General features: G+C 33.5%; 1 protein-coding gene across 3 annotated transcripts in view; it reads right to left on the bottom strand.

Moving 5' to 3' along the window:
• Positions 1–1,927: 1,927 nt before the first annotated feature.
• The window catches only part of CDH7 (cadherin 7), an 86,300-nt gene continuing 64,323 nt past the window's right edge, over positions 1,928–23,904 (bottom strand). The window contains exons 1-5 of one of the 3 annotated variants that reach the window (XM_040674150.2): positions 23,109–23,213; positions 20,484–20,601; positions 18,570–18,618; positions 17,647–17,898; positions 1,928–11,210 (exon numbers count right to left, since the gene is read on the bottom strand). In XM_040674150.2, the coding sequence (XP_040530084.1) occupies positions 10,717–11,210; positions 17,647–17,898; positions 18,570–18,615 (792 nt within the window). In that variant the 5' untranslated portion in view covers positions 18,616–18,618; positions 20,484–20,601; positions 23,109–23,213 and the 3' untranslated portion in view covers positions 1,928–10,716. Of the gene's footprint in view, positions 11,211–17,646; positions 17,899–18,569; positions 18,619–20,483; positions 20,602–23,108; positions 23,231–23,904 lie in introns of those variants that run through there. The other 2 variants (NM_204187.3, XM_040674141.2) reach the window with 2 other exon arrangements.

A 23,904-nucleotide genomic window follows, 5' to 3' on the forward strand; every position in this document is an offset into this window, starting at 1 on the left:
GGCCCATCTTAGCTTGAAATATCTTTGCTTAGCCAACTATTTTCTTTTGTTCCTAATGCTCTTATAAAAATGCTGAATTAACAGTTCATTAGCATCTGAAGCTTTCTTGAACTTGCACTGTAATGGCTTTTGCAGGTTTTCTTCACTGACATGACTAAAAGAAAAATTACCTGAAGGAAGCATTTTGAAATGATATGGGAAGACATTGAGTATTTTAGTGTCTATGTTAATTCTGTGTTTTTCTTTCCTTGATGAGACTGCCAAAAAGATGTTAATTTAATAGACAGCATGTGAACACTTATCCTCTCTGAACTTGTTTCAAACCAGAAATCATTTGATGTAGGCTCCTTGACAGACAACCCATAAGGTAATATATTTTAGAAATTACTGATTATCATCTTCTTTCCACTCATAACTCTGTTTACCTAGATAGAGTGTCTTCCTAATTCATTATTAATTTCATAGAATCAAAGAAACTGTAGGGGCTGGAAGGAACCTCTGCAGATCAACCAGTCCAACCCCCTGCTAAAGCAGGTAATGTAGGGCAGGTTGCACAGCAAAACATCTAGACAGGTTTTGATCATCTCCAGAGAAGGAGACTCCACAGCTTCTCTGAGCAGTCTGTTCCAGTGCTCCATCACTCTCAGAATAAATAAGTTTTTTCTTATATTCAGAAGGAACTTCCTGTGTTCCAGTTTGTTTCCATTTCGCATTGTCCTGTCACTAGTCAACACCAAAAAAAGTCTGGCCTCATGGAGTTGACTCCTTAGATCTTAAGTCTACTATTTTCTCTATGCTGGACAACACTTTCTAGATTTTTCTTTTCTTTTAGACTTCATAGACTGTATAATAGAAGAGGAAGACAGTTCATTGATTTTATATTTTATGTCTGTCTTTTATAAAGAAAAAAATAGGTAAAATCCTGAACACATGTATACACTGGTGGAGAATTTTGTTCTAAATACATCTAGGAGGTAGAACTACTAGAAACACCAACTAAAAAAATACTAAGATTTTGCTTCAATGTAGTGAGAACACCTGGAACATCTTAACTTTTTAGATACTGAGAGGTTGTGTAATAGAATAAATTTATAAAGAAGTAGAAAAGTGAATGCCACCGAGCAGGGGAAAAAAACACTGATGAGTGAAGGAGTATGTTCCTAACAAGTTTATAAAATAATGTGACAAGTTATTTTTTCAAGATGCTGACATGACTTACCTACATAATATTGATGAACTATGATTGTTATCTAAATAGACTTCTAATGTTATGCTTTATATTTACATCCATTTTGGATTAGGAAGAAGGTTAAATTTATTTGTTTGCACAATATAGTATATATTTTTACTTTCCTATGTTCTGTTACATCCTTTGAATGCACAAGACTTAGTAATTTGTAGTTAACTGTTCTCTGATAAAAACACTTCATGGAAAGATGTCCTGTTTCTGAGCTGGTTAAAGTCACATCCTTTGAGTCTAGCATCAAGTCATATTTCACATGCTCAATCTTCTGTCTGATGGATGCAAATATCATGTTATACAAGAATTTTGGATAAGAAGAGTAAAACAGATATAATTTTCTCTGTCTTGTAAAGTATAGAAAATATTATAGGAAAAATATATATTTAAAATATATAATTATATATAAAATAAATAAATATAAAATAAAAATTAAATATATATAAATATATAAAATAAATACATATAAAATAAATAAATAAATAAATAAACATGAGCTATTACTGCTGTATTCTAAGCCAAGATGTCCTGTTATTCTATACTATGTCTGATTTTATACCTGAGCTAATATTCAGTCAAAATGCAAAATTCTTAAAAGCACACACACACACACACACACACACAAAAAAAAAAACAAACACCACACATGAATAGTAACAAAAACCAAAACAAAGAAACAAACAAAAAACCCACCAACAATCTTTATTATTGACCAACTACACCATTCTTGATGCAGCAGGTAGAGAAAGGAGGGATAGCAATTTAAAAATAATTAAGAATTATAAGATAATTCATTATGAACTATCAAAGATTCCCAAGAAAGGTTAAGGAAGCTTTATAAATAATGTAGTTTTAATGAGAAATGTACAGCTTAAGTTTCATGTTATGTTTTGGACATTTATAGATAAATGATTAGTATGATCACTTTCCTTATAATAACAAAATACGTAAAAAGTTAGTTATGTATGAGATTTTACTTCTGTTAACTAAATTTCCTAAGGTAGAGAGTCTTGCCAAATTTTGTTGCCTAAAAGGTGTTGTGCTCAGATGTCTGATCTCTAGAGAATTTAGAATATGAGGGAACAGCTCTGCTTCTAGTCTTTAGATGTGTTTAGTTGCTGTACGCTGGATCATGCACCTAAATATTTTTGAAGAGTTAATTGTAGCCTTATTCACGGAGAGACACCCTGTTCTCTGGATTGATTCACTGCCATTCTAGTACAAAGTTATTGTCAACGTACTGCATCAACTATTGGATGACAAATAAAGTATCCTAATAACTGTTGTAGTTAGAAAAAGTCATCTTTGAGCTTTTTGATCTTCTATGTCCTTTGTTGACTTTTTTTTTTTTTTTTTAAGCATGTTAAAAGCAAACAGTGAAAAACATGTCCTATGAGGTTCTAAATAGAACTAAATAGACTAGAAAATTATTTAAGTGTCACAGCACTGGCATTCCTTTCAAGTCACTGTTAGAAAAAAATTGAACACTCCTGGTTTAGGGGCTCAAATCTTGCAAATTATTTCACATAAACCATTGTTAGAGATTTTGATCAAGTTTAAAATGACCAGTGTACCAATTTTGTTTGTATTAACTTATTTATATCACTTCCATCCACCATCAAATAAAAAAGAAAAAGTGACAGAACCAAACCTATTTTAGTACTGGAGTTAATTATAGCTTACCTAAGCTGCCTTCTTTTCACTTACAGCAGGACAGTAATTCCTGATGTACATGGTAGATAAACTTCAGAGGCATTATAGAATGACGTAGTCTATTCAAGACTGCAGGCTTTTCCCACATGTTGCTTTGCCAATATAACTTGCTATTGAAGGTGACATTAATTTCACATTTATCGAAATGGAGATATGTATTTTAAAATTTACAAAACTATAGTTTTTTATGATTAAATAGCAAATAGTGTAAAAACACTTTCCCTCCTCTGATAGAGCCTCAAAGTTAATAAACTTTATATTTACAAATCTCAGATTAATTAAATGTTAGGCGTACCAAAATACATTTTACTTTAGCAAGATTCAGTTGTTGAAATAAATTAAAAGATAAAAATATAAATTTTCCAAACCTTTTTTGATTACTTACAAAGATGGCTTCTTCCACTGTAATACAACTTGTAAAATATTGGCCATTTTTTTTTCCTATAATATTTTTTCTAGCATGGTCATTGCATTGTATTCATGTTTTCCTAATGCCTAATCAGTTTCAGGAATGCTTGTTGACTCCTGATACTCCTTTGTCATCATATTATATAACACAGAAATCACATTGCTGCTGACTTAGGAGCTGTTTACTCCTGACTTATTCCAGGAGTATGTTTTCATAGTTATTATTAAACAAAACAAAACAAAATAACAAAATAATAATAATTAACAATTACAACAATCCCACATTTATTATGTAAAAGTTACCATGCAATTTTTATTCTCAAAAATAAGGGAAACACTCTTTTCCTCTTCAGAGCTCTATAACAAGAGATGCTGAAGATGGATGGAATAAATCAATCAGAGCAAAGCAGCGACAAAGCTGGCCAGATAACTTCTTTTTCTGACTAACGTCCACTAATGTCTCTAATTTCCCTGGCATTATTATTAGTAGTAGTAGCAAATGTAATAGTAGCATTACATTTCTGTTTTGAAGGTCTGATAAGATTCTGGGACCAAGTATATGAAGTACAATACAAAAATAATTCAATTAGATAAAACTTTCCTCTTGGAATTAACTTGAGAAAGAGGTAAATAATGGATGCATGTAGGAAAGGATGCATATTAAGGCAGCAAGACCTTGTCATTTTGCATGGTTTCTGCACATCTTCAGGCTTATGGTAACTGAATTGTAGGTGAAAACAGACTGACAGTCAACCACAGCTTTGATATGCAGAATCATAGAATCATAGACTCACGGAATTATTAAGGTTGGTGAAGACCATCAATATCATCAAGTCCAACCAGTAACTCATCTCCACCATGCCCACTAACTCTCAGTACCACATCTACACTTTTGTTGAACACCTCTGGGATGATGACTATACCATCTCCCTGGGTAGCCTGTTCCATTGCCTCACTAATCTTTCTGAGAATTATTTTTTCCTAATACCCAATCTGAACCCTCCCTGTTTCTATCTCTTCATGAGCGCAAGTTGACCAGAAGACAAGAATTCTTTCCAGTTTTTGAATTTTGGGGTTTTGTAGAACACAGAGACCACACCAGAATAAAGCAATTTTTAACAAATAGCGATAAATGGCTAGATGAACTTGAATAAAGTCTGTGTCACTGAAGGATGCCTCCTCTGTTTTTGTCTTGCTTTCAGTTGTTCTCAGTTGTATTTACGTACACATTGACTATAGATGTTAAATGCTAAAAGGTTCCATTCCTGTCTTCTCTGTATATATATCTATCCATAAAGACAAAAATTCTGATTTTTTTTTTGGTTGTATCTTTTTATTTCCAAGAAACTGTGTCGTTTGAATGTTGAAATAGTCCTAGATTTTTGTTGCAGTTATTTGAATGGAAATTATTTCATGAAAATTCTTTGTGCATAAGCCAACAAGTTCTATGTTAATGTTGGAGTACCAATAAAGTATACTGACCTGTATTAAGCCACAGTAAAAAAGAAATATTGATGAAGCAAGTTTTTCAAGGCCATATAGCAGTAAAGAATATGAATCTATTAAACCTTTTCCTTAATTCTTGAGCTTTGACTCTGATGCTAGCTTGTTCTCCTTTTACCTTCTATGTGTGACTACTACAAAAGATAATGAATGTGTACCCAAAACAGCAAAATGATATGTTAGCAAAAGCTTAAGTGTCATACATTATCTTTGAGGAGACAGAGGACAGAAGAGGAGAAAATAAATGGGGGGACAAAATGTTCACCTTTAACTAAACTGTTTTTAAGTCATTTTTTTTTCACTGCTTGAATCTTCACATTGTCCTTGGTAGCAAATATACAGTACTTTCTCATCCTTGTAGCTGTATTCTATATGTCACAATAAAGATCTACTAGAAATTTAGGGGAACAAAAATATGAACAAATATCCAGACATTCATACATAGAAATGGTAACCACATCAATATATTAGATATCATGAGTTATCCATTCAGGAGTTCATTACACACGAACACGGAAAAAAACCTTTTGAAGAATAGCAAGCTACATACTAAGATTGCCACTTAAAGTTTTAATCTTTCTCCTTTATAGTTATTTCTTTTTCTATGAAGATGAGACTAGGCCAACTACTCTAGAATGTTGGAAATTATCCTTCCACTTTATGGAAACATTATTACCTCAGAGGAAATTATACTCCAGTAGCATCTGGTACAATGTTATTTTTCACATCATTAGGTCATGTATGAAGCAATAAAAATACCACTTCCTCTTAATTTCTCTGTCTTTTTTTTTTCTACCTTCCCTTTCTGTGTTAGTAAAATCTCAAGAAACAGTGAGCCAACAGACTGTGAAACAGGAAAATTATGATCTGTTTAGGTTGTACCTACAGTTGTGGACATAAATAAAGCTACAGATGGTCACAAAGTCATTTTAAAAAAGAAGTGTCATAATTTGATTTTGGTAGCATGGAAATTCTATATGTCCTTATTTATAGGGAGGAAGAGCTATATTTAGCATGTGCACAGATATCAGAAATGAACTTTCACAGCAAGGGCACTGTTTGCTACAGCAAGGTTATGTGAACCAAGCTGGCAGAAAATAGTTTACACTATTAAAAAAAAATATTCTACTAAAGTATTTGTATTACCATAAAAAGAAGGGGATTGCAGCTCCTAGAAAGGGAAAGAACAATAAGAGATTGTGTAAGAAGAAGGAGCATCACGTTCAATTTGAAATTCTCTCACTTTGATTCTGTCAGTGGTCTTTTATCAGTCTCTTCTAACAATGTATAAATCTTGATGCCTCTTGAAAGTCATCTTGCTGGTACTTCAACATGATCAGGATTTCACCTAACATCTAGGTACATCAGTAAACACTTCATAGAATTTCGACAGTGTGATAATAATAAAGGATATTTTGATGATTAAGTAATGATGAGGACATTAAAATTCAGACTGATCATTCTTGTCAGACTTAAATGGTCTATAATACCTGGCTAGATGTCATACATGTTCATAAATGAGTAGCTGGTCTCAATGACAGGAAAAGATATCAAGGTATTAGGGAGCACTGAGGGATGGCAATGGTTAAAGTACTGTATTAAAAGTCAGTGCACACAGAGACATTTTGAATTCATGATGTTTTACTATTTGTAAGTTTTCTCCCTTTTTCCATGCCTCAAGAACATGACATAACTAATAATGCTGAAATTACTCAGTAAAGAACCTCAAGAATTCTAAAATCTAAGATAAGTGTGTAAATATTACTGATTGTAGTGCTATCAAATGACAGCATATGTGAAGTTGTAAGATTACATCTAAATCATGATTTGAACAGTACCAATAGCAGATTTACTGCAGCGTTTGTGAAACATTAGTTTCACTGCAGTCTGCTACTGTTGCGTTTAACTTTTTCCCTGTAGCTTCTTGACATCAACAGAAGGAAAAATTTCAGGACTTCCTTCTTTCCCATTAATAGAAGGTGAGTTTCTAGTCAAGACTGCAGAAAAGTCAGGATATACTTAGCTGTTATGGTTTGACCAGAAGAAGAAGAAAAAATTAAAAAAATAAGAGGTAACTTATCCAAACATAAGCCTTTCACCAAGAATAACAGATTTATCAGCAAAGAAAAGCCCCAAAGAGCAACAACAACAAACACCAACAAAAAACTTCACAGGTCAAAGAGGGAAGTGGAGAGGAGGAGATGGGAGAGGATGGGGAAGGGAGAGGACAAGAGGGGAGGGAAGGAGGGGGGAAGGGGGACGAGGGAGAAAGGGAGAAGAAGGAAAAAAAAAAAAAGAAGGATGGGATATATTTTGTTATTGATGTATGCTTATGCGTGTAGAGTTAATAGAATAAAATAATAATAAGGACATCTTGAATTTTAAGAGAAATTCCTATGAATGACAGTCCTAGCTTTCAAAACAATGAAAAGAACAACATGCAAAGAAGAATCAATAATACATTATTTTTTAATACTTTGGAGAATGGGAATTTTCATATAGTTATCTTGTTATCTAGTAATTTTATCAGCCCAGCCACAGGAATTATTAGGAAGACCAGTGTTATAGGTGAATGAGAATATAACTTAATACAATAAATATACTAAATTTAGTAAGTTCATTCTTTTAAATAAAAAATATATGTAGATCAGAATGTCCACTGCCTACAACAATATAGTTGTTTTGAATTTCATAGATTTTACAGAGGTTAAAGCTGAGTTTTGCCTTAAATCTTCATGGTGTCATATTTTTAGTAGCTCTCTTAAAGCCATAAACTTTTAAAGGGGCTTGGAAATCTCAGTTTAGAAAAAAACTTTTCAGTTGCCATCAAGGAGAAGGAAACAGATGATGGTATTTCACTATATGCTAGAAGTTGATGCAGAGTTTGAGAGGTTTTTAAGTAGGAATTGTGGCCTGTAGGTCATACTGGAATTTTTAGAAAGATCAACTAATAAATAAAATGGAAATTCTTTTAAAACAGCTTGTCTAATTAATTCACTCAAATAATTCTGATTTTTTTCTTGGATAGAAAATATATGTCTTATATTTTCCATTATTTGTTCAGAAAAATATAATTTATGACAGCACGTTATCACAAATGACTGCAAAAGAAGAATTTGAATCAGAATATAACCCATGAAAACCCATATATCTGGTAAGTTACAGAGAGCAGTATGTAGTGAATGTATTTTGCATACCATATGTATATAGTACAGTAACATCTGTCACCAAATATATGGAATTTCTCTCTTTCTCTCTTACTGCAATAATATGTTAATAGGTAAGCATACTTAATGGAAATAATAATAATAATAAAATACTGGAATATTTTAGAACTGTGCAACAGTAAGCATATATAATAGTGAGTTTGGATAGTGTTAAATAGACAGAAACATTTTTTTTTTTTCCCCAAAGAAAGCACATACATACACAAAAATAAATTAGCTTCATAACAAAGGAGCTTTTTCTTTTAGTTTTGTTTGTTTGTTTGCTTGTTTGTTCGTTTGTTTGTTTCCCTCACCAGGCATATAAAGTAGAAAAGCAAGGGAATTGGGCTGCTTACTCTAAACCAGATTTAAATCTCCTTTGAGTGTTGTGTGCTAAAATCATCATTGTTGCCTTGTAATCCAGATTAAGGAATTATCTTCCCAGAAACAGAAAGAGGAATAAAAAAACTGTTATTTTAATACCTTGCTGATTTAATTCTTGCTTAACTATATCTCACTGTCACTGAACACATGGATCACTCTCCTTTTTTTTTTTTCTTTTTTGTTTTTGTTTGTCATTTTTTATTGAAAAATCTTACACGTATGACTAAAAGTCATGGGCAATATCTTTCAGTTCCATTACAAAATCTGTCATATATATATACGTATATATATATATTTAGTACAACTAGAAGCAAATCTACTGAATTGTGTGAATAAATGATTGTCTACCAAGATGTAATTCAAAATTAAATATCTGTGTTGCAGATTATTAAAATTATTTTGTTTTTCTCTGACGAAGATGAAGGCCATTTTCATATAGTTAATTGGTACTGCTGGGATACAAAAAATCAATAACCTTAATTTCCCTTTTCCCAGCCTTGTGTCACCCATACATCAGAATTTTAGTACAATAATCTTTCTTTCTGAAAGAAGTACTTTTAGAGTGAGCATCATTCTTTGTGGAGTACCTTCTATTCACAAATAAAATCCTACAAACAATTCTGAATACCTCTCAGTAATTGCTGGCAAGTCAAATCATTGCAAGTTAGGTATAAGCAAAAGATTTTGCAGGAGTAGAGTCTAACTTAGGAATTCATCTACAGATTACCTAAAACAAAACAATCTGAAGGAATACTTAAAAACACTAGCTTACTGGTATATGTGCCTTGTTATATAATAATAAAACATGAAAGATGAAGTATAAATAGAATCATTAAAAAGTTGTCTTATTCTAAGAAATCCTACTTAAAATGATACAATATTTTAACCAACAGCAGTTATCCTTCTGTTTTGGCACTCCTGAACCACTGTAGAAATTTGTTTACTGAGACAACACTTTTGGGGAAAATACAAGTGTGCAGCAAGATCTAAAGGTGGTTTCTGGAGTTAATAGTATTACATTGCTTAACATAAGAAAGAAATTTAAAAGTCTTTTACTGTGATTCATCAGCAGCAAAAGATAAAGGGAGGGAGAAAAGCAGTCTTTGAAGCATATAGGATGTTTGACCTTGAAATTAAATCTTGCTTTAATAACACTCCCAGCTACCTCTGTAGCCTTCTTTCCAAAAATGCAATGTACAAATATTTTATTTAAATGTCTCAGACTTTGTAATGGCTCAGAAGAACAACTGCATGTCCTTGTAGCTGCTCTCCTCTCTGAGAGATGAATGGTGGGCTCAATTTCTTTACTGTAATTTCTCCATTTCCATGCTTCATTTCCTACATTTATCCGAGACTGGAGAAAATTCAGTATGTTCTGACAAGTCTAATACCATGAGGCAGTAAAATGGACCTGGATTTAGTGGAGATTAGAGCTCCAAAATAAATATAATGCTTTATGTCAAATAATAATAAAAAAGGATAAATTCTCCTGTACAAATCAGAAGAGATAATAAAAAATAACAAATAGATAGCAACACCTTAAATATACCTACATGAGCATCACAAAACTTTTCAACCTTAAGGACATTCCTCCATATTTATCATTTTATGTGGCTTATAAAATACTCCAGTATGTTGATGACAAATTTGGAATTTCTTAGAATAAACTGCAATTTTATTTTTCATAAATCTGCCCAGAAATGTACAGAAGTTTACCATTACACTGATTTGAAAGCAAACAGGGACAAACAAATTTTTTGTTTGTTTTCATGTCTGTCTTCTGCTTTTTAGTTTAGTTCATTGTAATGAAAATTGGCTAGAAAGTTTTGCAAATCCTATATATTTTAATGTACTGGAATATGCAATTTTTAAAAAATTTCATGCTTTTAACACATATATCATCGACTCTGTGCTCTAGACATAGCAATACTGTGAAGGCATCTGCAGAATGTAATTGACTCATTGAGGTCACAGTGCATAGCATACTCTTGAAAGTGATTTACCTCTGCAGGTATGTAAGGGTTGCTATCTACTTGAATGTGTCTGAGCATTTCATTTTATTAAAAATGATATCAAATGCTCATATTCTTTGTGGTCAGTGCAGTCTCTAGGACAAGTCTAATGAAGGTATGCTCCACCAAGGCAAAAAAAAGAACCTAAAATATTAAAAATGGAGAAGTATTTACAACTTTCTTCTGTCTGTAAGGTTGAGATATTTTGTTTTAGTATTCCTCAGTGCGTTTTCAGAGAAAGATTCCAAGGCTATGAGTATAAGCAGTCTGGACCACTCCCATACATATCTGCAAGCCTTTTAAAGCGAGGACCCCAGTCACTGAGGTAATCATAGTTCTGGTCAGAGTTTGAGCTTATTGAATCTAATGAGCTGAGTGACTCTGCCACTGAGCCATTCCCCTCAAACGCATATGTCTGCAGGGAGTCGTAGGGTGGTGCACAAGGGTCCACATCAGCTTCTTTTAGTCTCTCCCAGATAAATTCCCTAAAAATGACATTATCTGGGATGCTTTTAAAAGTCGGTCTGCTCAAGAACTGAATCTCAGGTGTCACATCCCTCCTGGTCTTGGTGTCTCGGATGATGTTGAGGTTTCTTAAGGCAGCCATGTCAAAAGCCTCAGTGTCTTCTTCTCCACCACCCTCATCATCATATCTGACAATATTTTCTCTGATATCTCTCTCTTCATCAAAAATGAGGGGCTCTTTTTTTCGTCGCCTCATGGTGACAATCAGCAAGACAAGAACTGGAATGCAAAAACATTGAAGTTTTAGAAACATTAAAGTTTGCTTACATTTTTCATAGGTATGGAAGTACTCATTATTTTATATGGTAAAGACACAAGGAAATTGCAGGCAATTTATGGAGTTAGACTTCAAAACTAGCAGGTTCTAAAGTGGCTTTTAAACCATGAGCTTCTTAGTTGTTAAAGAATTTATTTCCAAAGCCATTCTGAATTAATGTCTTCATTTCTAATTCTATATCCTATGTTATCTGCTAAACATAAATTTCAGGACTGATTCAGTCTCACTATACAATCTCACAGCCATGAAATAAAAAAGAGACCTTTTCTTGTACTCTTAATTGCCTAAGCAGTAAAAGCACATTCATAAACTAACTGATTAGAATTTAACAACCACAGTTTGGGAAGTGTCTAAATTAAAGTATATGGCCAATCTCATATGGGGGGGAAAAAAAAAAAAAAAAAAGAAAACCTACCTACCCACCCACCCACCTTACTAGATCGGGGAAGACTGAATTGTTAAGCCATGTGTAACTTAAAACTCTCTTACAGACATAAATTAACAGAATCTTTAGATAAGACTATACTTCCCTATTAAGTCCAAAGCACTGTACTTTAGGTATATGAATTATTTATAACGACAACTGTCAGCACTGGATTTTACTGGATCAGCTAGCATAAGAAAAGTTAATTATTTTTAAATTCTAGTCTTTAATATTTCCTTTAGCTCAAAAGTTGATATTAAACTATGGTGTCAACCAAAAATACTGTGAGCAACAAAGTCAGGACTTCCCTTTTTCAAACACAGATTTGATAAAGAAGCATCATTAATGGCATGGAAAATACAGGACTTTGACCTTCAAAATGTTTTTTTATGAAATTTCAAAATATTCAAAAACATGGAAGCTAGTAATATTTTACCCATATGTGGGACATGAATCATCCTCCTACAAAACAATTAATATTATCTTGTAGCATCAGGATAACATTTGCTGAGATAATGATACTTCTAGAAAAGAGAAGGCATTGCTATGAATGTAAAAATATTAGTAACTTGATCACTAAGCATAATTCCACACTCAGTTGATCTGTTCTGATTTACTGCTTATTTTTATCTTAAGAATATATTGCTATATGCATTCACATATCTAAGGTTTGACATCTATTCTTAAGAGTAACTTTGATATGACTATTAAATGCTTCATTAACTTCTGAAAATAAAAAGCTCATTTAAATATAATCAAGTATGAACTTCTCTTGGCAGTCTCAAAAGCTTCCTCTATAAATTGTACACAGGTCACTCTGAAAGTAATACCCCTTATTTATTTCCATGGAAACAACAACAGATGAACCACACCATTCATCACCTCACTGTGGTCTCATTCACTTTTTAGTCACCATAGATGTTCAGCAAGCATTTGTGAACGTCCGTGGGTGCTGTTTTTTGCACATGGAGGAATCTGGTGACATGCCTTTTCTTTATATGCATTTCCATGTCAGACACCGTTTTGTCAGACTGCCCCTCTGCTGCCATCTGTCACATGGCAACAAAATGTAACCAAACACTGGTGGGAAGGTTCAACCTCTACTGTCATACAACCAACAACCACCTCTGATGTTGTGGGTCAACATCATAAAATAGGAGGCTTTACTTTCAGAGCAGCCCTTATATAATATAGGAAATTCTTGAAAGTCTTCCTTTTCATGCAAGAATTTTTAAAAGCAGTATCAATCCAGTTATCATGAGATGTAATTTAACGTGAGGATCACTTGATTAAAACTAAACAAGTTATTGAGAGATGTTACACATAGAAATTCATATTATACTTCCATAGACATTGTAATACTGTTTCAAATAGGCTAAAGAGTAAGCTGTTTAAAGGCAGACCTGCAAATCTTTTTATTTTCCCTTGGAGTCATGTATGTCTAAAAAGAATTCTGGAGAAAAGTTCCTTTTTGGAAAAAAGCATTCTCTTTCTCTTCCTCTTTCTTTTTCTTCTTCTTCTTCTTTTTATTTTTTTTCCTCTTTTTCTCTTTCCTTTTCCTTTTTCCTTTTTACTCCTTCCTTTTCCCTTTCCTTTTCCTTTTTCCTTTTTCTTTTTTTTTCCCCCTAAAATACTATATATATATATATATATTTAAGGCACAGTCTAATGATCCATCTACTAACTTGTGACTATCCTACTGCTATATCAGCATCAGTCTCACTTTTAGCCTCTTGGCATCTCCCTGAATCCTGTCTTGTCTATTGAGTTCATACACCACTGGTTTAGGGCATTTTGTTTCAGCATTTACATAAGTAGTTTGAAAATATAGGACTTTGACCTTTAAAGCATTTTTATGAAATTTCAAAATATTCTGATATTTGTAAAATAGAAAAAATAGAGTAGGTATAACAGATAGCAGTATTATTCTTATATCAATGTTATCAGGCAACAGATGCACTGCACTCTTACAGCTTTTTCCTATTATAAAAGATATTTTTAATCAAAAACAAATTAGTTTGCTGACAGTGCTAATATACATTTAAGTCAAAATTGATATCAACATAATTTTTTGAATATTTTTAATATTTACTGCCACAATTTTTATTGCCGTGTAGGTAAGCAGATAATCATTTACTTTAATCAAGTGTAAATGTGTTTTTCCACTACTGTCATTCTTAACAGTCTTCATTTTGGAAGTTAAATAACTGTTAATAAGTGAAAATATATGAAGCTCTGTAGGCAGGTCTGCCTGAAGATGCAATAAAAATTGAGATGCACTGAATGTTTTATGCAGTATTCCTTGTACATCACACACTTGCTTGAAGCCAAGAGAAACCTGGAGTCCTTCTAAAGGTTAAACCTTTTAGCATTCGGATGGCTTTATGAGATTATTAATTTTTAGCTCTTCAAACATCTATGAACAATAATGTTCAATCTCTCAATGAACAAAGTTTTTACTTGCATTTCAGCAACTGCAGAGATGAATACAGGTGCAAAACAAATTTCACTGGTACCTAAATCAAGTGAAAATTATTTTAAAACCGATCAATTTCTCACTAAGTCATGGATTTTTCTCCTATATTAATTACAAAAGCAGAGATAAGACAGTAATTAGTGAGTGGCTGAAAATCTAGAAAAAATAATTTTAGGCTCATTAGAGAAAAAATAAAACATAGGATAAATGTTTTAGGGGCACATATATTACCATTGTCTCTGTACTGATACATTGAATGGATGCTAAAGAGAAAGATGATGCTTAAATACAAAGAAAATCTTTAACCTCTGTAATATAATTGGGTTATCTACAACTGAACATTTTGTGTGTGTGTATGATTTTATGCAGATATTTTATACAAAAAAAATCTTTTAACATAAGCAATTATTGTGTATGGAAGATGATAACTGAAAAACAAATTACCTTGAATTAAATTACCTTGTAATTTTAAGAGGAAGTAAAGTAAATCTTTCTTATTTCTCTAAGAATTATGTATTCTAAAAAGAATATAAGCCAGCTTTCCGTATGCTTTTTATAGAATAAATTGCAAGCACTTCTTTATTATGGTATTTTTTCTTTAAAGCACAACCTTACTGCAAAGTGAATAATTACAAATGTTTTTGAGTAATTAAGAAAGTACTGGAATTTAATTAACAAAGTACTGGAATTTTCTTGTGAAATAAAATTTAGGATTTAGGATTTAATCTCTATCAGTCAATCTATGGAGGGAAATATATTTCAGTAAAATGTCTATAACTTTTTAAATGATTTTACTTTGAACAAAATAGATATTTCTGTGTTGTATGTGATCATAATGAACTCATGAAGTAGTAATAATTTTACTTCTTAGCATTAGTGAAAACTTTGTGCTTATCTAAAACTGATCAGTTATTTAAGTAAAAAAATAATTACACTGAGAAATCTCATTGAGACAATCTGACACTTCAAGACAAATGGTTATTTGTTAGACAAATGGTTCTAAGGGGCAAGAACAAGTATTAAAGCACATCATACTAACATTAAGCAGATAAAAGTTTGTTGTGAATTCAAGATATTAGCACTAGAATGCATGTACTCATGACATTTTGACATCTGTGCAAATCTCATCCATCCTTACTAACAGCTGAAGTCTATTTTTTATGCAGTACTAGCTGATCTTCAGGATTTTTTTATTTTTTTTTCTCAGGAAAGTATGTGAAAGGGAAATGGGACTACAAGGGAAATTCCTAGCAGTACACCCATGCAACTGATCCAGAAACTGCCCTCTGGTAACAAATGAGAGGAAGAAAGACTCTGGAATCAGACAAACAAGACTTGTTTGCAGTTTCACTGGGAATACGTGTTCCTTAGGCATCTCTTACCTGTGAAGATTGAAACCTGGCTGGGGACAAAACACCATCAGGATCTAACATCAAATTGCAGGACTCAAAGCCAGGGTTAACATACAAACACAGAGTAAATTGTGCCTGCAACTTTGAATTGTACCCCAAAAGAATAGAAAGGAAACAATGAGAGCACATTAAAATGTCTACTTGGATAAACAGTGGTGACACATCCATATAGATAAATTTGAAAGTCCAATTCCTTGACAATTAAAATCAATGGCAAGGCAGTCATCTTCCAGATTCCTCTTCAGTGCACTGCCCATTATTCAAAATCTGTGTCCACACAGTTTATCCTCAGTTTTTTACCAAATGCTTGTTTGGCAAAATCTAGACGTGATTGGAATAAAAGCTCAGGTTACTTAACTTACTGATTGTGTTTAAGGCCTGGCATACTGAGTAGAATAAGCAAGTTCTTATTACCTGATAACGTGCTGTATCTCCACTGAATACCCTTCTTTAACACATAAGACTCCTATTTCTGAAAAGCACATGTCCAGGCCAGCCTGACTTTTAGCTGTGATAGGTTCTTATTCATTTTTTAGAAATTCTTTATATGTATATACATATGCATATACACATACATACATATACATATATAAACAGAAATTGTGACATTCCAGTTTGGGATTAAATGAATTCCGGTTGTTACAGAATTCTTAAGTACATTTGACCGATCCTTTCAATGGACAATTTTTCACTGATGTCAATGTCATTTGACAGAAGAACACTCACTGTGTATCTTTTAGAAGTCTACCATTAATCTGTATGTGCAAATAAAGTCCATTTGGGAATATAGATGACCTAGAAATACTGTAAGAAAAATGCATTTAAAAATGTTCATTAAAATTGTTGACAAAAATTCACGTCCATGTCTTCTTAAGTTTAGGCCTAACTATATGTTAAATAAGATTGAACAATCTTATGTTGTTGGCTTTTTTTGTCACAAAGCAGCAGAAGGAACATTTATTTGTATGTGTAGGAACATTTTTTTGTAATGCTTATAGTGAAAAAAAAACCACAAAGTCAATGAGAAATCTCCTATACATAGTTAAAACGCTGCCACAAACAAAAGCACCAACAAAAATCTCTTGATCTGATGCAAGTTACTTGGATAACAGCAACAGATAATTCACCACTGGGACTACATGAATTTGGGAAGACTTTAGTCTCCTCCTTCCACTTGGACTGATATGTGAATCCAGCAAAAAGAGAAATCTCTCCAATGGTAGCAACACTCAAGAGAATACCTGTGTGCTGAATTGGGACAACTGGGACATCTTTAATATTATATCTTACTGACAATAAGTGAAATTACACCTCTGCTCATCTGCATCCCACAGATGCAAGAATGATTCTTCATCTTTATTCCCTGATTTAGGCTTGTAATGCTACCATGCAGGCACGTTGTTTAAGGATTTGGCACAAAGTGAGAAATGCTAACTAAACTAGGCTCTTGACACTTCTTCACTATTTGCAAACTGATTGCTACCCCTGTCTTTTATACAGCTGCAGTTTCACTGCATAACATAAAATTCAATTGTGCCTCCTGTTGCAAGCTTAACATCATTCTGTAGAAGATATTCAATTAAATACGATGATTCTCATCAGTAAATTATATCAATTGTATTTCCTGAGTTTCTTTTGTTCTCTGCAATTCAAGAAATGTTCTAAAAGAGTTATATCTCTGAAAAGAAAACACACTGATCTGAAAATGACCAGCTATTACATTAAACTAGAGAAATACTTCCATAAACTGCATTGTCTACTTCTTAAATAATACATTTGTTGCAAATGATCTTTTTCCATCTAATGTTATTTCATATATGCCTCTGGAGGCAGCTTGAAAAAGAAACAAAATATATTTGAACTTGTAAATCCCCGAGTGAGGGTTTTGTGTGGTTCATGATTCAACATACTGTTCTGCTTGCAGCGTTAGATATTCTATTTAAAAAAATGTAGTGGTTAAAAAAAAAAAAAAAGTAAGAAAAGAACTGGATATATGTGTGTGTGTATATATATATATATCTATAGTTACTTAAATGAAAAATAATAATGATAGGAAGAAGACTTACCTAGCAATGTTAAAACACAAGCCAATATTGCTATCAGGGCTCCAGTGCTAAGTCCCGCAGGCAAGATATATGCCTCTGCATTGCATGTCTGAGCAATACCATCTGCATCGCAGTCACAGACTCTTATGGTGAGGGTATTAGTGCTACTAAGTGAAGGTGATCCGCTGTCCACAATGAATATTGGCAAGTAGAAAACAGATTGTTCCTGTCTTCGGAAACCATTTCGTCTGGTTAATACAGTTGCAGTGTTATCTAGGTGAAGGAATAAAAGGATAAAAGTAAAATACTTGGTCTTACTAGAACATAAGTCTATAAGAAATACAGGCTTTCACTCAAAAGAATTTAGAAGCACATTCATATTATTTCAATGAGCTTATATTTCCTTTATCTACATTTCTTTGTCTACAGAGGTAGGATCAGCTGAAAATTCAAGTTCAACTAAACAGAAATATTTCTGTTTTTCATGAAAGACCGTTTCAAAATTGCAGAAGTCTATTTGGTTTTAGTATGCTCACATTTCCACAGTCTTGATGTATAGCTGAAGATGCGATTATTGTAAAGGAGAAGGAAAAGTCACACTTTAATAATTAGATTAAGTATTTGAATATATTTCATGTCTAACTTCTAAAGTTCTGTTACAGCTACTTGCAGTATAGATAACATGGAAGTTATGAGCATATTCATAGGTGAGTAGGTTCTGAAGACCAGTGATTGACTTTTTTTTTAATGTAAAAAAGAAATTACCTCATTGGTACACAAATACAGGTAATGTCACATATAATAAAGACATGCACTTGTTTTCCATCTCAGCCAAGATTCAACAAGTTGATTAATATAATCAATCTGAAATGTGTGCTGCACTGCTGCTCTGAGCTGGGTGACTAAAAAGTCCATGTGTTCCAGAAAATATTTGCAAAACTCACTGTGTTCAATACAGGTTGACCGCTTCTGAGAGGTAGGGAGATACATCTCCTAGAAATGTATAGAAAAGGTTGGTCGGTCGGTCTGTCTATCTATCATCTAGCTATCTGACTTTCTATAGATAGATACATTGATAGTCCGGTAGAGGTAACTTATTGTGTCATCTATTATGACCTTTCTGGAAAACCATGCAAACATTTCTTCATATAGAACCATATGCAATATGTATAAAACTAAATAATGTCAGAAGAGGCAACTGCTGCACTGTCTTGTAACTCCACTGATTTTATTGGCATTAGAAGGATCTACTATTGACCTCAACATATTATAAGTTCTTTGAAAAAGAAACTGTCTTTTTATTGAATACTTTACAATGCTTGTAACAGTGTCAGATTTCTAGAAATATATTAATTTGATCATTATTTACAGTTCTTCGTTTCAAACTGTAAGCTTCTCGTATGAAGAACATTACGTATGTCAGTAACTACATGCAAGAAAAGGTAATAAAGGCATGAGAGATCTTTTTTAGGTCACATGTACATATTGAAAATTCTTTGAAGTCTGTACAAACATTACACTTTAGTCCACCATATGTCTCTTGTCTTATTAATAAAAATGATTTTGCAACTTTGGTTAGTAACAATACATGAAAAAGCAATGCAAGAGTAAGGTGGTTCTATTCATTAGTGATGGTTCAAAAGTAATGCCTTCTATTTTATTTTGTCGGCCCACAACTTCAGAGGGGAATGTTGGCGGTATGGCAGTAGAGGCTGAACCTTCCCACCAATATTCTGTCACATTTTGTTGCCATGCAACACATGGCAGCAGAGGAGCAGTCTGACAAAGTGCTGTCTGACATAAAAGTGTGTATGAATAAAGGTGTGGAATTGAATTTCTTCATGTGGGAAAAAAATGGCACCCACTGACATTCATCAATGCTTGCTGAACATTTATGTAAACCAAACAGATGATGTGAGCATAGCTGAGTGAATGGTGTGTTTCAGCAGTGGCCACAGCAACAGTGATTCACCTCTGCTGGTGCCAATTTTTACAGGTGACACATGCAGACTTTTGTTCATCACTGGCAAAAATGCATAACTAATGGTGGTGACTGTGATCAGAAATAGTTTTCAGTATCTGAAAATATGTTCTACCAAATAATTTTATAGTGCTCTTTGTACTGGTTGTATTTTCCATGGAAATAAATAGGAGGCATTACATTCAGAGTGACCTGTGTAGTTATACTTGCCTTAGCTCATAGCTAAACTGACTCATAACCAGTTGCTATACTATCCAGTGCAATAAGAGCTCTAATTAGAAGCACGCTTTCAGATATTTTAACTAGTAGAAATGTGATGTCCATGGGAGTCTTTTCATAAGTCTGTGGGGAAATGTTAGTAAGAAGTCTGTGTAAATACTGCAGGCAGCTTCCATTTTCAAAACATTTTTCAGAAGGTGGTATGCCTATTGAAAATGTGGGTATTTTGTTGTTGTTTGTTTGTTTGTTTGTTTTAATGATAACCAACCCTGCACACTTATTTTTTATGCCTTGAGTTATTTTAATAAAACATGAATTCCTGGACATTTTTCAGTTACTGCCCCAAGGTAAAATCTAGACAGAAACGTATAAATACAGTGGAAAAATGTGAAAAGAGAGTGACTTCTGGAAAAAAAAAATAAAAAAAAATGAAGCTAATCTTTGGCTCAAGGCTTTAAATGATGCAGAAAACAGCTTTATTCTCTTGACAGATAGTCTACAGATAAAATTAATTTAGGGGCTGATTCTACTTTAGTTTACATCCTTACCAGAATAGAAGTTTATGTAGGTCATAATCAGCACAATATATTCAAAACAGAAGGTGTTAGACATGAATATTTACTCAAACAAAAAGGTTCCATTGCCTTTATATTCTTACCTTTGTTGTCCTGAAGTGTAAAATTATGGTTATTTGCTGCTTCTGCTGTTAAACTGAAGTAGAACTGATGACCATTTGGTGGGTCATCTTTATCAATTGCACTGATTTTCTGGATGATCTGTTTTGAGATACACAGGTATTTCACTGTTTGGCACATAAAGAAGCATAAATACATGTACATTATATAACCTCTCTACTACCTACTGAAGTGTCAAGACTCTCTTGAATCCTGTTTACATTATGTTTTGATTTCCTTAACTCCCAAGCATGTGTCAATACTATTATTAACTGAAACATGACTTTTCCTTACTTTCCCTGTACTTGAAATTTATTCAATAAAAGTAAATGCTCTGCAGGACCTCAAGATAATTAGGCCCTGTCATTCATCAGTGTTTAAAGTATAAACTGCATACTGGTGAAAGAAGCACTTCTGAATATCCAGAGCACAGCCCTCTTGTAGTTATCAGTTGTTGCAATCAATATTGCACTGTAGTATTTTGCAAATAAGAGATTATTATTTTGATTATTTCTATGCTCTTTTTTATTTTAAAGAGAGAAAGAAGTGTGAAAAAGAAAATGACAAATCCTATGTATAAGAATAGTTTTTTTTTTCTTTTTTTCACACATTAAATTTTATTTTGTAAAATTCAGTCAAAAATTATCTCTAAGAAAATATTTTAATATTGCTTACAATCCTTGAAGGAATAAATACTGATGTAAGAGTTTTGACTGGACCAGAGGGACAAGAAACAGATACACCAATAGAACATTCTTCATCTATTCCTGTGTTTCTCATGAATGTGAGCTAACAAATGTCATTTTTTTTTCTGTTGACAATTTAAATTTTGCTGTACTTTTGAAATGTATAATAAACAACATCTGCCACAGAAAGGAAAATATTCTGGAAGAAGGTGCAAAAGTGTAAAGAATTGCAGGGAGTATGTGGGATTTGTGTGCATGAGACATCTACTAGCTTTCTGGAAGAGAAAAGGGAGAATTAGATGTCTTGTGAATTAAAATGGAAAACTTAAAATGTGACAGACACCGAGGATAAACAGCATCAGATTCTAGGACTACAAGGAATTTCATAAAGTAAGTTGAATCTAGGACTATTTGAAAGTTATGTTAGGAATTAAAAGCACTAGAGAGTTTGCTAGGAATATATCTCTCTTGTGAAATTCATACTTTATGGTCCATAGCTCCTAAGAAAACTGAAAGTGTATATTCATTTTAGGAAAGACAGGAATTTTGCTTTTGAACAAGGTAAGCATTGAGACCACTTCCCAGTAAAATTATGAGGAAGTAAGCATTCTTAACATTATTTCAATAGAACTTTTAAAACTACATAGAATATGCCATTTTTACATCTTCATTTTTCTCTTCAGTCGTATAATAGAATCATAGAATGGTTTGGGTTGGAATGGACCTCAATGATCATTAAGTTCCAACCCTCTTGCTGCAGGCAGGGTTGCCAACCAGTAGATCAAGCAATAGATCATGTTGCCCAGGGCCTCCATCCAACTTGGCCTTGAACACCTCCAGGAACAGGGCATCCACAGACACTCTAGGCAACCTTTTCCAGCACCTCACCACCCTCTCAGTGAAAAACTTCCCTGACATCAAATCAAAATCATTCCTCCTTGTCCTATCACTGTCTAGACATGTAAAAAGTTGATTTCCCTCCTGTTTATAATCTCCCTGTAAATACTGGAAGGCCGTAATGAGGTCTCCTTACAGCCTTCTCTTCTCCAGGATGAACAAGCCCAGCTCCTGTCTTCATAGGAGAGGTGCTCCATCCCTCTGATGATCTTCATGGTCCTCCTCTGGACCCTCTACAGAAGTCTTATATCTTTCTTATGTTAGGGGCCCTGGACCTGGACACAGTAGTCCAGATGGGACCTCACGAGGGCAGAATAGGGAGGGACAATCACCTCCCTCACCCTGTGGCCAACCTTTTTCTGATGCAGTCCACAATACTGTTGGCTTTCTGGGCTGCAAGTGCACACTACTGGCTCATGTTAAGTTTTTCATCTACCAGGACTTCTAAGTCCTTCTCAACAGGGCTACTCTCAAGGACTTCTTATTCCAGTCTGTATACATATCTAGGGTTACCCCAACCCAAGCGTAAAACCTTGCATTTTGCTTTGTTGAACCTCATCATGTTCACAAGGGCCCACCTTTCGGGTTTATGAAGGTTCCTCTGGATGGCATCCATTCATTCTGCCTAATCAACTACACCACTCAGCTTGATGTCATCAGCAAACTCGGTGAGGGTGCAATCAATCCCATCATCTGTATCATTGATAAAGATGTTAAAGAGTACTAGTCCCAAGACTAACCCACAAGGGACACTGGTCATCACCTGCCTTCACCTGGACATAGATCCATTAACCACAACACTATGGTTGTGACATTCCAATTCCTTATCCACAAAACAGTCTACCCTTCCACCACCAAGCAGGGTAAAAAATTTAGGACTTAAGGAAAATTTTCTTGTGCTGCACATCAAAGCATCATTTTTACTGCCATAAGTTTGATTCTATTTTATCTTAAAGCTGTCAGACTTTCAAAATAAATTACTGCCTATCTGAGAAAAATAAACATAAAAAGTATCAAGAACTATACCTGGCCAGGTTGAGCATTTTCACAGACAGTTGTCTCATACTCCATGGCAAACTCAGGGGCATTGTCGTTGATGTCAAGGATAGTTATGGCTACATATCCTCTCCCAATCTGTGCTGGATTCTCTATTAAAAGAAAAGGAAAGAGAAAAAGGAAAAGAAAAAGGAAAAGAAAAAAACAACAACAAAAAAAAGCCAACAATGTAATTAAGTAGAACTCTGGGAGAATTTTCTTTGGGTCAGTATGTTTTTTTTTTTCATTTGAACTGTTTTGCATATGCTTGCCAAATCAATTACAAACCCTCTTAGAAAGTAAAGGAAGGCTCTTAGCTTAATCTTCTGGACCAAATTAAAACAATGTTTCTGTTTTTCAGTAGTATCAGTGAAATCAAGATTTTATTTTCAAGGCTACATTCAAAATCTAACCCATTAATCAGAGCATTGATTTCTATCATATGGAAGGATCATAGAAGTGATGTTCAACCATCAGCAAGAGTGCGCAGTGAGTCAAAACAGCACTATTCATAGCAGGAATAGCCCACTGATTATGGGTGAAAGTAATCTGTAAAATTCAAATTAAGAAGTTAAAAAAAAAAAGTGGGGCAATTTGTATTTCCAAGCAAATTCCAAAGTATTTAATGTGTATACAGAACTATACCTTTCAACAGTGTTATTAATTGATGCATGCTTCTAGCTAAAATTTGATTTTGTGCAAGACCTAATGTCACCATTAAATCTCAAACAGTAAATAGTTGCTGGATGAACCTCAAAAAATATATATTTGGTAGAATAAAGAAAAT

Source organism: Gallus gallus, chromosome 2 (assembly GCF_016699485.2).
Source record: "Gallus gallus isolate bGalGal1 chromosome 2, bGalGal1.mat.broiler.GRCg7b, whole genome shotgun sequence".
NCBI classification, from domain to species: Eukaryota; Metazoa; Chordata; class Aves; order Galliformes; family Phasianidae; genus Gallus; species Gallus gallus.